At 37.9% G+C, this 14,997-nt stretch overlaps 1 protein-coding gene and 1 long non-coding RNA gene across 7 annotated transcripts; one reads left to right on the top strand and one right to left on the bottom strand.

Moving 5' to 3' along the window:
• Positions 1 to 5,381: 5,381 nt before the first annotated feature.
• Positions 5,382 to 7,975, bottom strand: LOC110865679 (E3 ubiquitin-protein ligase RNF170). Of its 2 annotated transcripts, none has more exons than XM_022115002.2 (5): positions 7,658 to 7,975; positions 7,047 to 7,258; positions 6,889 to 6,987; positions 5,804 to 5,855; positions 5,382 to 5,679 (listed from the first exon to the last, which is right to left on the bottom strand). In XM_022115002.2, the coding sequence occupies exons 1-5, from the start codon at positions 7,800 to 7,802 to the stop codon at positions 5,531 to 5,533; spliced, it is 657 nt and encodes a 218-aa protein (XP_021970694.1). In that variant the 5' UTR covers positions 7,803 to 7,975; the 3' UTR covers positions 5,382 to 5,530. The 2 variants fall into 2 exon arrangements, with proteins under 2 accessions (XP_021970694.1, XP_021970695.1); XM_022115003.2 differs by having other exon boundaries at positions 5,405 to 5,679; positions 6,889 to 6,975; positions 7,658 to 7,817.
• Positions 7,976 to 11,042: 3,067 nt separating this feature from the next.
• Positions 11,043 to 13,637, top strand: LOC118479869. 5 transcript variants are annotated; one of them, XR_004861120.1, is made up of 5 exons: positions 11,043 to 11,139; positions 11,600 to 11,737; positions 11,838 to 12,044; positions 12,600 to 12,784; positions 13,177 to 13,637. It is a non-coding gene; the product is annotated as an uncharacterized LOC118479869 (long non-coding RNA). The 5 variants fall into 5 exon arrangements; XR_004861121.1 differs by having other exon boundaries at positions 11,247 to 11,737; XR_004861122.1 differs by lacking the exon at positions 11,043 to 11,139 and adding an exon at positions 11,147 to 11,333.
• Positions 13,638 to 14,997: the final 1,360 nt, after the last annotated feature.

Genomic DNA, 14,997 nt, shown 5'->3' with positions numbered 1-14,997 from the left:
TAAAAGGTGTTTTTTGTCCTTATATGCACACCTTGCAATGTCGAACTGTGGCTAAAACGCGGCGTTTTGGTCCGGTTAACCAGACAAAGACTGACGGGTGTCTAACGGGTCTGTTGACCGGATCAAAACGCTGAGCTTTTGCCGCGTTTTGGTCTTGTCAACCAGACCGGGTGTCAGTCTTTTGTCTGGTTGATAGGACCAAAACGCGGCCAAAGCTCGGCGTTTTGGTCCGGTCAACAGACCCGTCAGACACCCGTCAGTCTTTGTCTGGTTAACCGGACCAAAACGTCGCGTTTTGGCTAGAGTTCGATACTGCAGGGTGTGCATATAAGGACAAAAAACACCTTTTTTGGTGTGTAAATAGGCAAAATGGTGTGTAGATAGGTACACCAATTTAGGGTGTACCTATCTATGTCTTGTTTGGTTACCATGTGGGAATGGAATGAATTATTATTGTGTATTGTCTGGTAGGCAAGAAAAACGAAGTAATAAAAATAAGCGGGGCGGCGGCGGTGGACGGTGGTGGCGGCGGCGAATGGCGGTGGAGGCGGCGATGGCGGGTGGTGGTGACCGGGTGATGCGTGGAGGCAGAGGTAGCGGTGGGTCGGCGGCGCCTGGCGTTGGCGGCAATGGTGGTTGGTGGCGACGGTGGGTGGCAACGGTGGCGGGTGGGTGGCGGCGGCGGTGGCTGTCGGATTGGCGGTGGAGGCATTGACGGGTTGCGGGTGGAGGCGACGATGGCGTCGGTGGTGGTGGTGGTGGGTGGTGGCGAAGGTGGTGGGTTGTGGTGTTGGTGATGAATGGTGCTAGATGGGATGGAACGAAAAAAAAAACATAGAGTGTGGATGGAATGATTTTGAGGGAATGAAATGCCTTATGAAATGGATGATTCCATTCCATTGACCAACCAAACACCCCTTTCTTCATTCCCTCGTAATGATCCATTCCATTCCGCCTCTCATTTTTACATACCAAACACTACGTTAAAGTTCTACATTAAACTAGCAATCCACTTTAAGTTTTTGTATTTGATGTCTGGTTCATTTAGTTTGTTACTTCGTTTAATGGTTTGATATTTGATTTTGAGTTCTATAGCAGTTTGTAAACCAAAGGTATTTGGTGTTCGAATTGGGCTCAAAAAACTCAAAATTCGATTCATTTTGATTTGATCGAAATTTAGTAATCGAATTGAGAATCAAATTCAAATCCAACTTCAATTAATTTGAGTATTAGAAATTCAACACGATGAACAAACTTTAAAGGCTCCCAACCCTTGCCTATTGTTTTGCAAAGAGATCTCGGTTTGCCTCTCCCATTCTAATCCCTTCACCTTTGGCAGTAGCCGCAAGATAATAATCATGCTAAGCTTACACCGTCATTGTGATTTGCTTCTCTTTACCCAGTATGCTTTACCACAATTGAGCATCATGTAGTATCACAACATAAAGCCATATAGGCCGAAAGCTAGAAATTTTAAAGTGTGGAAAATTATGTGAAAAGAATTACTACAATGCCTTCTTTACTGTTGATACAACCAAAAGCAAGTAATTAAGGGTTCTTAAATTGTTGATAAAACAGGCGGATTAAAACCATTTGCACTGCACAAACCAAAGCAAGGTGGTCAGCACTTGTAGTTTGAAAAATATACATTTCGGTTTCAAGTACACAATCGGTTTAAAACTCAAGGGTAATGGAATAGACTAGTGAATGAAATGGTCGAGGTAAGTGAATGGACAAATGAATGAAATGGATCATTATCATTCTATGGTTTTGTTTGGTTAGCACGTGCGAAAGGAATGGATCATTATCTTGTGCTGTTTAGTAGGTAGGAAAAGACGTAGGAATAAAATCATGATGGGTGGTGACGGTTGCTCATGGTGGCAGCGACGGTAAAGGGTGGCGGGTGGAGGCCGGCAGCAGTCGATGGTGATGGTGGAGGGTGGCAGCGGCGGTAGATGAAAATTGTAACTGGGGTGGCGGTGGTGGTTGGTGTTAGAGATGTACAAATCGGTTTTTTTCAAAAACCGGTTTCGGTTATTAACCGAACCGGTTTTTTTAGCCCAAAACGAAAACCGGTTTTTTTCTAACCGGTTTCGGTTACTAACCGGTTTTTCAAGTCCAAAACAATAACCGGTGTAACCGGTTCGGGACCGGTTTTTGCCAAAAAAAAAAAAAACCCGTTTTTTTTTAAACTGGTTTCGGTTATTAACTGGTTTTTCAGATTAAGAATAGTAACCGGTCACAACCGGCGGTTCAGTTATAAAAAAACCGGTTAAAAAAAACCGGTTTTTTTGTACACCTCTAGTTGGTGTTGGTGATGAAAGGTGAGAGAGGGAATGAAATAAAAAAAGAACAGGGTTGGCCCTGAGAATTCGTGTACCCTGTTCGAGCTTTAAAAAACGTGTCCTTAAACCTTAACGAAATATATTTTTTTCATTCATTCGCAATAGTCCATTCCATTCAATCTCCGCATAAACCAAACAAACTGTTTTAAAAAAAATTAATATAAAATTATATATTTGAAAAACAAGAATAAAAAAGCGCCCAGAACTGCTACATCACCAAAGCTGTGTGAAAACTTGGCCGGTTCAGCCTACCAAACCAACCGACAGGCCTGTTTCGTCTTTTTCTGAAACCATAAGTAGAATTACCATATATAAGTACATGGATTAGGGTGGGCGGGGCACCCACCGAAAACCCACGCGGGGACCCCGGTACCGATTAGGGGAGATGGCGCCAACATATCGGTGATGTAGAGAGAGGGAGTGAAACCAGTGGGGCTTCACCGAAGAGGGGGGGAGGAGAGAGGAAGGAGAGAGGATGAGTGGACCAATCAAAACTTTTTTTTTTTTTTTTTTTTAATAAAAACCAAGTCACCTAAGAGGGGAGTGCCGCCATCAATTTAGGGTGTTAGGGGACTAGGGGTGGTTCACTAGTGATGGAATTCCATCACTCCCACTATCCAATCAAGTAATGCCATGTCATCAATCCAATTTCCATCACTAGTGATAGAAATGTAGGAGGGGTAGAATCACTAGTGATGGAATTCTATCACTCCCTCCCAATTTTTTTAATTTTTTATTTTAAATTAGAAATTAACAATAAAACACTAAAATTAAAAATTTCATTAATTTTAAAACATACTACTTCAATTTCACATACTAGAAACATACAATTTGTAAAAAAAAAAAAAAAACCTACTCCTCGAATTTAACATACTAGGAACATACAATTTAAAAAAAAAAAAAACCTACTCCTCGTCCGAATCCGGAAACTCCAAACCTAGAGAACCTACTAGTTCGATTAAATCGTATCTCAACCGAAAGTGAATTTCTTCGTTACGCAATTGTAAATTGATATCTTGTGGAACTTGAACTTGTGTAGGAGGATCCGGTACCCAATCCGGGGATATTGCACGTCCGTCGTGTTTGATCAACATATTGTGCAATATGATACACGCATACACTATGCTATGTATTGCTTTCTTGGTCATCGAACGAACCGGTCGGTGTAGTATACCCCATCTACCCTTTAAAACACCAAACGCCCTCTCAACATCTTTTCTTGCCGATTCTTGCAATTTTTTGAACGCCTTTTCTTTAGCCTCGACGGGAAATGAGGGAGCTTTCACAAAAACAGACCAAGACGGGTAGATACCATCCACAAGATAAAAGCCTCGTCTGTAACGTCGACCGTTAACATAGAAAGGAGAGGAAGGTGCGGTACCATCCGTTACGCTTTGGAACAACGGCGACGTGTGCAACACATTGATGTCGTTGTTTGAACCTGGGACACCGAAATACGAATGCCAAATCCATAAATCATTCGACGCCACCGCTTCTAGTATGATGGTTGGTCTTTTGATGTCTCCCCTCACATACGCCCCTCGCAACTCTCTTGGACAATTTTTCCACTCGATATGTGTACAATCGATGCTACCGAGCATCCCGGGAAAATGCCATCTAGCCTCGTGTGCGGCGTAAATACGTGAGATGTCGTGGCTCGTCGGTTTACGTAAAAACTCGTTAGAATACAACTTAATGACCGCATTGCAAAAAAATTGCAAACACTCACGTGAAGTTCTTTCAGACATAGCTAGGTATTCATCATATTGATCGGGTGGGTTACCTGTCGCTAGTTGGCGAATGACGGACGTGCATTTTTGAATCGGCGTGAAACTTGGTTTGCCCCTCGCATCGTAACCTTCTTGAAACCATCCCTCGCTTGCCTCGATGTCTCCAACAATCTTTAAAAATAATTCTTTGGGTAAACGAAAACGATCTCTAAACGTTTCGGCATTGTATAACGGGTTTTCCACAAAATAATCGTTCATCAAAACTTCGTTGGCACGTATACGATCACGGCCGACCATCTTCTTCTTTGGGCGGGACGACTCGGCATCAAGCTCGTTATACACCGACACAAAATAGTTTAGCGTGTCGTTGTCGGAAGACGACTCGGTATCGGTATCGCTAGACATCGGAAACGTCGAATCGGTAGGGAATTCCATTTGAGAAAGATATAAAAATTGTGTGAAATGGGTTTAAAATGGTTTAAAAGATAGAGTTTGGTGTGTGAAAAAATGGTTAAAATGTGGATATATATATAAATAAAATGGATTATTATTTTTTTTTTATTAAAGTTACCGTTCATCAACAACGGTCATGTGCCAACGGTCGATTTTTTAAATTTTCAACGCGTTGTGTGGTTAACGCGTTATATGTTGTGCGGCGGCGGTGTGCCGTTTGATTTTCACGCGTGACCGGTGGCCATCACGTTACCGCCCCGGGTCACCTTAGGGGAGTTTAAGAGGGGAGTTGACGTGGCACACGAGGATTGGTTGGGCGTAAGAGAGGGGACTCACCTCTTAGGTGAGCACCCCTTACACCCTTAGGATCAAATACAAAGGATCTTAATTATAAGAACTGTAAGAAGGATTTATAGAGTGACAAGTGTCCAATAACCTAAAAGGCTAAAACTAAACCCACTACACAAAAAAAACCCCACTACAAAAAAAAAAAAAAAAAAAAAAAACCTTAAACATCCACCACCACCAAAAACCTAACCCCCCCCCCCCTCCCATCACCCACCCAAAAAAAAAAAATTTTTTTTTTGCCGAGGGGGTGGGGGTGGAGGTTTAGGTTTTTGGGTGGTGGTGGGGGTGGGGGTTTTTTTTTTTAGGTTTTCGAGGGGGGGGGGCGTGGGGTGGGGGTGGGTGTTTAGGTTTTTGATGGTGATGTAGTGGGTTTAGTTTTAGCTTATTGGACACTTGTCACTTTATAAATCCTTCTTACACTTCTTACAATTAGAAGCCTTTGTAGAATAACTTGACCCATAAGTACATTATAGAAGCATAAAATGTTTCTCAATGACACCTGGGATTTAGGGAACACCACATACAATATGTTGAAAACATGAGATCATACATGTGGGGAAAGTTACTGTACAAATAAAGTTAACGTACTAAACGTACGAATATGATACATGATAATACAACAAGAAAGGAAAGGTAATAATGTAACGAGTGTGGTTACATATCTACTTCAAAATGCGAGGCAGGATCCAGTTGCCTTAAACGTCTAAGGCGTCGTCTTCGTGAATAAAGGCCGACAAAGTACAAGCCGAATGAGAGAGCAATAGCAGAGCAATCGAATAAGTCTATAGCATCAAGGTACCGCCCTGCACACAGCCATCCAAAGGTTGGAACAATTTGACCCGTTTACTTATGAATGGGTAGTGTTGGGTTATTTTCATTTCAAACAGGTCAATAAAAAAAAGCTACCAAGGGAATCGGTCAACTTACATCTCGGGAGAAAGTCAAAAGGACTAAGCGTATAAAGAGCACCAAGAAGCACCTGCAAACAAGAAAAAGACTCAGCAACACGAAATGCATGCAATAAAAAAAAGTCATGAAGCAATTAAGCATCAAATTCGGAACATCCACCTATTACAAAAAAGATGTTACTAATATAAAGAAAGGCTAATTGGTGCTGTTCAACGTCCGGCTCAGTCAGTTCTGATAAAAATTGTGGGCCAAACCGAGTAGTACAGTTTCCGGGAAACAACAAACCAAACTGGCTGAGTTCAGTAAGTTGGTCTAACCAGTTGGTTTGTATTAAATATACTTCACAAATATAATACATATAAATAACTACATATTCCGAAAATGAAAAAAAAAAATAGAGTAAATTACAAAAATCGTCCTTTATGTATGTCACTTATTGCAAACTGTGTCCTTTGTCTTCAATAATTACAAAAAACGTACTCGATGTTTGCAAACCCTTGCAAGTTTTGTCCTTTAGCCCTAACTCGGTTAATTTTTTGTGGTTAAATCTGACCAAATGGACCCCACATGAGGGTATTTTGGTCCTTTTACTCTCATGTGAGGTCCATTTGTTCAGATTTAACCACAAAAATACCCTCATGTGGGGTCCATTTGGTCAGATTTAACCACAAAAAATTAACTGAGTTAGGGCTAAAGGATATAACTTGCAAGGGTTTGCAAACATCGAGTACGTGTTTTCTGTAATTATTGAAGACAAAGGACACAGTTTGCAATAAGTGACATACATAAAGGATTATTTTTGTAATTTCCAAATTCCAAACTGTCAAACTGCCAAAACTGAACTGTAAGTTAAAATATTAATATGACATTTTTATTTAAAGTTTCAATGTTTAACCTAATATTATGATGTTAGTAACAAGTTAATATATGAAATGCATGTGATGGGTGAGTGTTTATGAACCCTAATTAATATGTAATTATACCAAATTCAGTAAAAAATAAGCATCTTCTGTCCAATTTTGAATTCTTAATGGAAAGTAAAACAGACAGACAGACAGAATATAATGAATTATAGATAAATTAAAATTCGAGAACTGCTTAACTGCAACTAAACGCAATCTGCTAAGGTAAGCAACAGGTCGATCAGGATCCATCATTGCTTGAATTAATCTCTTGAGAAACAAGGGCAACTGAAGAACTTGCTGTAACAAGACAATCAGATTCCTTCAAAGATTAACTAATTCACATCAATCAAACCTACCAGAACGAAACCACAAGCACCACCAACAAAAAGGCAATTATACTGCCTAACACTCCTGAGAATCTGGCGTGTCCCCGCATCATCATTATCATCATGCTGCTGCTGGTATAAAGTTGCTTCGGGGGTCAACTTTGTAATCAGTCTAGAGCACATAGGGCATTTGCAGGGCCGAAATGCTGCAACATGGTTCCAGTACTCAATGATGCAACCGCCTGTACAAGAAAGAAAGAATCAGCATTCTGTCAGGTAATGAAGAACTACGAAGCAATTAAAAACAAGCGTGGCATGTTTGTGTCTGTTCGTTTACGTTTAACCAAACAAACAATTGAACACGAACAACCAAACGAATGTGGTTTTCTAGTACGTGTTCATTGTTTGGAAACCAGTAAACATGTTTGTGTTCGTTTATGTCGGTTCATTAATTAATAGTATGTATAAACGGTTGACGCCCATGAACACAAATAATGAAGTAATTATGAATGAACAAACATAATTAAACAAATGCTATGGGTGATAGAAGGACAAAGTCACTAAATCGACTCAGACGACGAAGTAGCCTCAAAAACAACTAAAAATTATCCAAGTGCTAGGGTTAGAAAAAAATGAGATACCACAGTACCAGTGGCCACAAGGACCACGACAAGGAGCGGAGAAGGAGCCGAAGCAGATAGGGCAACAATCGTCCACCGGAGGTCCATTTCTCTCTGAAACTGATGAACTGCTTGCTGCTGTGTGTGTTCCAGAGTCTTCTTCCATGTCTAAGTCAATAGGTTCCTCAATCCTGATCCTGACCTGATCATGAATGAATATCTATTTTTTGAGTGAAAGTTTCAGACTTATCTGATACACCAATAGTGACGGTGGATGGATACTTGCAATTGGTTTATCCATCGTTTTCAGTTACGGACAAAACACATCCGATAACAACAAAGACGGTTTCTAGTTCTACAATAAACACGTCAACTAAATTAAAGACTGAATTATAGTTTTTGTCCTCTATGGGTAAGTTTTTCAATAGTTTTTAGGAGCTTCAACCTTTTAAAAAAAAGCTACAGGCCCAATAAAAGCCTTGTTTGATTGAAACAGGCTTAAGACTTTTAGATTAGTTGAAAAGCCCTTTTTTAAACGCTGGTGGAAGTAAGTTTAAAAAACCTACAAGCTTTTAGGGTTAAAATTACTTAAATAACCTACAATCTTCATCATCTCAGAACTAGAAGAATGGTCGATCGTTCGCAAGTAGGGCAAAGGTATGCATGTTCTTATTTAATTAGTTTAAAAAGTGTAAGTTTTGCTTTCTATTGTTGTTACTAAATTCTGACAGTCGTAAGTTCGATTTGATTACAAATAGTCTCTCCAGAACATTGAAAACACTCCCCAACATCCCTGTTAGATAAACCCAATGCCAATGTATACAGAAATATCCCCACCTTCTCACAAGTTGACATTTTATCACTCGACTGCAATCCATAGTTTGATTCAAGCTCTCTACATAATTTCGTAAACACATTCTCTTGTAATCCTGATTCTAAACCCTAGCCTCCCTTTCCTCTTTTCTTAAGCGATTGGAACATGTTTTTTGTTTTGGTCAAAAATCAGTTTAAGGATAATGTAACCAAATTTTGATTGTGAGGTAGAGTGCTAATGTGTATGAATAATTGAGTGATCAAAGTATAAAGTAAAAATGACAATGAACACCGATATTTATACGAGAAAAAGGCCCTTGATCCTTGATAGATATCCGGCACAAAAAATCTCGGGTGATGGAAACTACCGATCACCAAATGTATAACAAAAAATGATCCTTGTATAATTTTGGAAGGTAATGAGCTCAATACAATGGTAACTAGTGTGTAGTTTGCGAGAGAGTGTGAGAGAGTTGTGTGTTCGAGTGATAGCTAATAATCTGCTGTGTTGTGTCTAAAATGAGCTCATAATCCCCTTTTAAAAATAGAAACTATAACATAACAAACAAAGCGAAAATGGTGCAAGTATCCCATGTTCTCCATAACGGCTACACTCCTTCATGCACGTGCGAATAGAGAGCGTATTCCCCGAAGTATCAGCATTGACCAAGTCCAATTCGTTATATTCCCGCGAATACAAGTTTTAAACAGAGGATACAATTGTTAGTAAATGTAAATAATAATAATAATAATAATAATAATAATAATAATAATAATAATAAGGATCCGTGATCCTCAGACTTCCTGCACCATCTGTTAAGGATCAGTGATCCAGGCCAAATCTAAGGATAATGATCCATAGTATTAAAAATTAACCCCTAACCATTGCCCCCAAATATAGCTGATATTAGATTAAACTTATTTGCCATATTTAAGTTAATATCGAACTAGCCGTTACGAATTAAACTAGTCGTTAAAGACGTCGTTACGAATTAAACTAGTAGTTATGTATGCACAAACTTATGTTATATATGTCATATTCAGTTGTATTTTAGTTGTCCGGTTACGTGATGTTTGTTTGTATTACGTAATATCTCATAATAATTTGTTTAAACCGTAATATTGAAATGGTATAAGATTTGAAACGATAAAACTGAAATGGTATAATGTTCAAACGGTAAAAATTGAAACGATATAATATTTAAATGACAAAATATTGAAACTTTATAATGTTGAGAACGGAATAATTTCAAACGTTAATATTTGAAACAGTAATATTGAAACGGTAAACATTGAAACGATAAAATATTTGAAACAATGATATGGAAACGTTATTATGTTGAAACGATGATATTGAAACCGTATAATGTTGAAAACAATATAATGTTCAAACAGTAAACATTGAAACGACATAATATTTGAAATGGTATAACGTTGATGTTGAATCGACATCTTATTTTAAACGATATAATATGGGAACAGTATAATGTTCGAACCGGATCGGAGTTTCTAATAAACATTATAATATTTGAAACGATATAGTATTGAAACGGTATAATGTTCGAACCGGACAAGAGTTTATAACACCTAAAAACATCAAAAAACCACCAAATTCACCCATCTATATTTATTTTCCCCCTGTACGCCTCGTCCAGACCTGTACTCGGCATACACAAACCCTTAAATTTTGTGCCCGACATCGTTCAGACCTTAATTTGATGCAACCCTATACGTACAGGCGCGTATGTAAACCCTGAAGTGTGCAAATAGTTTCCCTAGGTGTACCAATAGTGTGAATCATTAGCAAATGAGTTTAGATTTATACCTCTACATATTTACTACCACTTTTAGAACATTACTGTGAAAATGATGATTTAACTTTTAAATAAAAAGCCAAACGCATAGAAAATAAAACTCACCACAGAGAGTTCCTATGCCAAGGCAGGACATGGCTATATATCTAAAGTAGAAGCTAGTTTGGAAGAAACCAAATATCTTAGTCTTGACATAGTAGTAATATCCTGAATATAAATACACATAGATATTAGAATTGTATTAGATTGTAATTGTGTGATTAGGATTACAATATTATGGTGTTTATATAGAACACCATATTACAATCAAGTCCTTAACATATCACCTAATTATATTGTCTAATACACAATTGTGACACAAACAATAACGATAATAAGAAAAACAAGGAGCATAAAGTCGTACACATAATGCACCTATCAAGTTAAAAAAGAACAAGAATTAGCAGAGGTCTTAAAGTTCACATTTAAGCTAAGTAAAATTAACAGATAAAGAGCGGCCATACATCAATCCAACTAAGCTTCTTCACAAATTGACTAAATTATATATATCTATGGAACCCATTAAGTCTAACCAACTCTTAAATCAATATCTACCATTGGATTTGGCTGAGATTAAATCTCCGCCACTTAAACTCTCAAAAATAACTGTTGTGATGGCAGTTCAGGGCGGTTTTTTACAGTTTCCCAGCAGCTCCCTGTTTTTCTGCCCACGTCTGGTAACCTCTAAAATAAATGCCCTTCCTGTCTCCTTTTTTTCCTCCTCACGTCGTTGGCATCCTTCATATACCCTTCCTCTTGTACACATCTGATATATATTCAGACAAATAACATAGCTTTCATCAATTCTATCTCAAACCTTCATTCAATCACAACCAGGTAAGCATCTAGATTTTAGTTAGGGTTTCTTATGATTATAAATTTTGTGTTTGTGTTACTATCTCACCTGATTTGTCCCTAAATTCCTAACCCCTTTCAAGTTGTAGATGTTTTACACCCCCACTTTCGTGCTCTTTCTTTAAGTTGATCGTCAATCGCTTATGGAAATCCATATCGGCTTCGTAAGACCAACAGTTGAGGCTTCGTTTTTCAGAGTTGCTATGTGATTGATTAGGATTGAAGCATTCATGTCGATTCATTTGGAATCTATCTCACACGAATCTTTTCAGTCTAATTTAAGATTTTTTTTTAATTTTAGATATACGTCTAGAAACACCTGTTTACAACACGATTATTAGTGTATTAAGGTCTATTTGTTTTGTGGTTTGCTATAACCAGAGAGACGTCAATTAAGGCTTTGAATATGTCATTAATATTACTTTTTTGTGTTCTTTCTCAGGCTTGTGAGTTTAATTGCTCTTTTAATTGAAGGTTCGTCATTAGAAGAAAGATTTGATGGTTTCTTGAGATCTAGGATGGGGAATTTAGCTACAGAATTTGTCAATCAGAAAATGTTGTTTTGTTTCAGTTGGGTTCGGTATAGTTTGGTTCTTATTTAAGTATATTAATTTGGGGGAACTGATGTTGATTGATTATATAGTGCTTACTCTGATTTCTTGGTTTTGTTAATGGTATAGTTCACTGGATGTGGGTTTCGGGGAGAAGGAAGGATTGAACCAGGGGTTCATGTGCTGCTTAAAGAGGGGAATACGGTCAAGATTGGTGGTTCAAGTAGGGTTAATAAGCTGCATTGGGTCCCACGTAATCAAGCGTATGATGTCGATGAACAGTTTGTGTTAGCTGTTTATCCAATCAAAGGAGGAGGAGAAGAAGAATTGAATCAGGTGACTGTGTAATATGTTTATGTTCAGAAATTGTTTTCGAAGGCCTCCTACCTAGCACACCGTGATTTTTATTAGGGTATTGGTGCGACCTATGAGTTTTCTATTGACAAGCTCCCAGGATTGTAAAAAGAAATTAAAAAAGTTAACAAGCCTTTCCAACTGATAATGTGTATATTTCATCTAATAACTTCCACATCTGCCATGTAACACTGCAAAACTGATAATGAGGGAGGCATTGTTTTTAGACATTTGTATGTTTAGGGCTTAAACCTTGATCAATTTTTTAGGATTTAGTTGAAATATATTTTTTGAAATGATTGAAGGTGTCATAATGAGGTGCATTTCTATTTATGGTTTAACCGTTTATTATTGTGAAGCATTCTTTTTTCACATGTTACTCATTAAATTGCTGGTTTGTATTAAGAACGAGAAATAAATTAGTCTTGCTGTTTTCAGATTTAATGTTGCAGTTGATTTATATTCTTTGAAGCTTCTATTACACTAAAGGTTGTTGTATTTGGTTGTTTGACAATTTATCTGTCTCTTTTTTTATAGGAGTTTACATGAAGAATACCCGTCCCATGTTTTCAACTTTTCAAAACCACCAAGGAACGTTGTTGCATGTTGTTAGTGATCCTTGCTCATGTTGGTGTAGTACATAAAAATTGCAGTTTCCACAACATTAGCAGCAAACGATTGCTCAGCAGCTTAGGCAATCTCCAATGACTGGATCAGGGGAGGTATGGTGGTTATAAGTTACCATTTGAATGACTAAAAAATGTTGAATTGGTAGCATTAATTTTCTAATCCTTTGATATGCATAGAAGCAATTCTCACAGCTGCATGGTCAAGCTCAAAATAAGTATCACGTAATAAGTATTATGTTATTTATTATAAAATATATTCATTCTTGTGCACCATCATTTTAGGTGATATTTTGACCCGTTTTCTTTTTATCTATTTTTCTAATTTACCACAGATGAAACCCAAATCGACCATTTTATAAGTTCAAAAATGACACCTTTGACTTTATGGGCTAAAAGAGCAACTATATATATATATATGTGTGTGTGTGTGTTTGTGTGTGTGTTTTGTAGTTTTGTACTAAATGTTCTATTTCACATTTATGCAGATTTGGTCTTCAACACGTAAACATCAAGTGTCCATTTTGTAGATAGTTGGGGCGTTTTGGGTATTTACCATCCATCGAGCGTAATGATACATGTTAGCTTGTAAATTTAGCGATCATGATACAATTCTACTGTGGAAATACATGCATGGCAGGTTATGATGACTGGAGCAATGTTGATAGCTTGGTTTTGACCGAAAATTGCAGGCCAGATATAACTTTTCTATAAACAAGAACCTTCAGCATATGATTCCCACTAGGCTGTAGTTTATAAGGGAAAAGATGCATGTGGTCACACCAACTATAGAGGTAACAAACAGACACCATGTTTGTACCGGAATGATCCTTTGTTTCTTCACTTTTTGCATAACATAGATTTGGAGTGCATTTAGAAATTTGAGCCAAATTTGTTTTTCTTTATGAAAAGAAAATCTAGGCAATTGCTTGCAAGTTGTAACATTACTTTGATATATATATATATATATATATATTGTAAAACCCGTGAGGATCTCTCAATGATATCAAACTTTAACTTGTGAAAGCGCGGAAATCAATCACAAGTCGATTCAAGAATATAAGCTAATAAACAAGATGAAAGCAATAATCAAAACACAAACCGATAACTTGCATTCAAAGACTTGCTAAGACTGATACAAGAAATCGCCTAGGAACTTGGTTCCTCTACTTGATGTCGCCCCCAACTGTTAACCAAAACAACAACCTCAAACAATGAGGTAAATGTTGTTTAAATATAAAACCAACTGGGCCGAAACCTAAGCCCATGCGACACCCACCATACTAGCCCAAACCTTACATAATTAACCCAAAACATAAGAACTAAACAAGTACATAATCAACCCCTAAACTATGCTAACCTACATGAATAAACCTTCGGGTTCCAACAATCCCCCCCTAGGTTTATGCATGAAGGTTCTTCTGACCTCAATTGCCTTGATCACCACCACTTATACGATCCTTATATCCACCGAATCCCTTCTTTTGAATATGCAGAACAGACGCTACAGCAGACGTCCAACCCTTAGCAATTTCTTCATATTTCTCTGTAGCTCTAATTTGATTGCTTGCCAACACTTCCAGATCTTCAACCGCAAGATTTAACAAGTCAATTTGATCTACCAAACAATAACTTGCATCTCCATCACAAACAATCACCGCTTGCCCAAGACGTTCATCATATGCCCAAAAGTGTAATGTCTTCAGTGCTCCTTTGGGTATCTTTCTCACTAACGGGATTGCCTTCTCTTTATCTGTAGCTGGCCAATGCACAATCTTCATACGTTTGTTTGTGTAAGGATCTCTAATCCCTTTAGCTGGTCTAACAATGGAATCTGCCGTACGCATTGAGGGAAAACCTTTAGCTACCTCCCTCTTCAACCTCTCAAAGAATGCATATCCAGGACCACCAGGCTTATCATCCACATAAGGTGCATTAGACAAGTCTGTCAAATCCACCTTAGTGAAAGACTGAAACTGTCCTGAACGTTTGTACCACTCAACAGGTCCAACTTTTCTTTTGATCCACCATCTCTTGCGATCATGATCATATCCCCAGCTAACTACACCAGAACGATTTCCAACTTTATCATAGAGAGTTTCACCAACATCCATTAAATGATGAGTTGCATGAGCATCTTCATCATCTGGATTTGCATTCTTGTTCTTCAAGATCACTAACTCTCTTTTCTTTTTCAACCTTTCTGCCTTCTCTCTGTCTGCAACTGGATCTGTAACTCTTGTGAAATATTTTTCCATTGCAGCACTTCTTTCAGCATCATCTTTAGCCATAGCTTTTCTTCTGTTTTC

The sequence above is a fragment of the Helianthus annuus genome, chromosome 6 (assembly GCF_002127325.2).
Source record: "Helianthus annuus cultivar XRQ/B chromosome 6, HanXRQr2.0-SUNRISE, whole genome shotgun sequence".
Taxonomy (NCBI): Eukaryota; Viridiplantae; Streptophyta; class Magnoliopsida; order Asterales; family Asteraceae; genus Helianthus; species Helianthus annuus.
This window is presented reverse-complemented; position numbering and strand designations above follow the sequence as displayed.

What these genes read in the sequence shown, in the direction of transcription:
- LOC110865679 (XM_022115002.2), bottom strand. Translation starts at nt 7,802, where the DNA reads ATGGAAGAAGACTCTGGAACACACACAGCAGCAAGCAGTTCATCAGTT. An exon ending in TTGTGGCCACTGGTACTGTG is followed by an intron (nt 7,259 to 7,657) that starts GTATCTCATTTT and finishes TTTCTTGTACAG; the next exon opens with GCGGTTGCATCATTGAGTAC. An exon ending in TTTTGACTTTCTCCCGAGAT is followed by an intron (nt 5,680 to 5,803) that starts GTAAGTTGACCG and finishes GGCTGTGTGCAG; the next exon opens with GGCGGTACCTTGATGCTATA.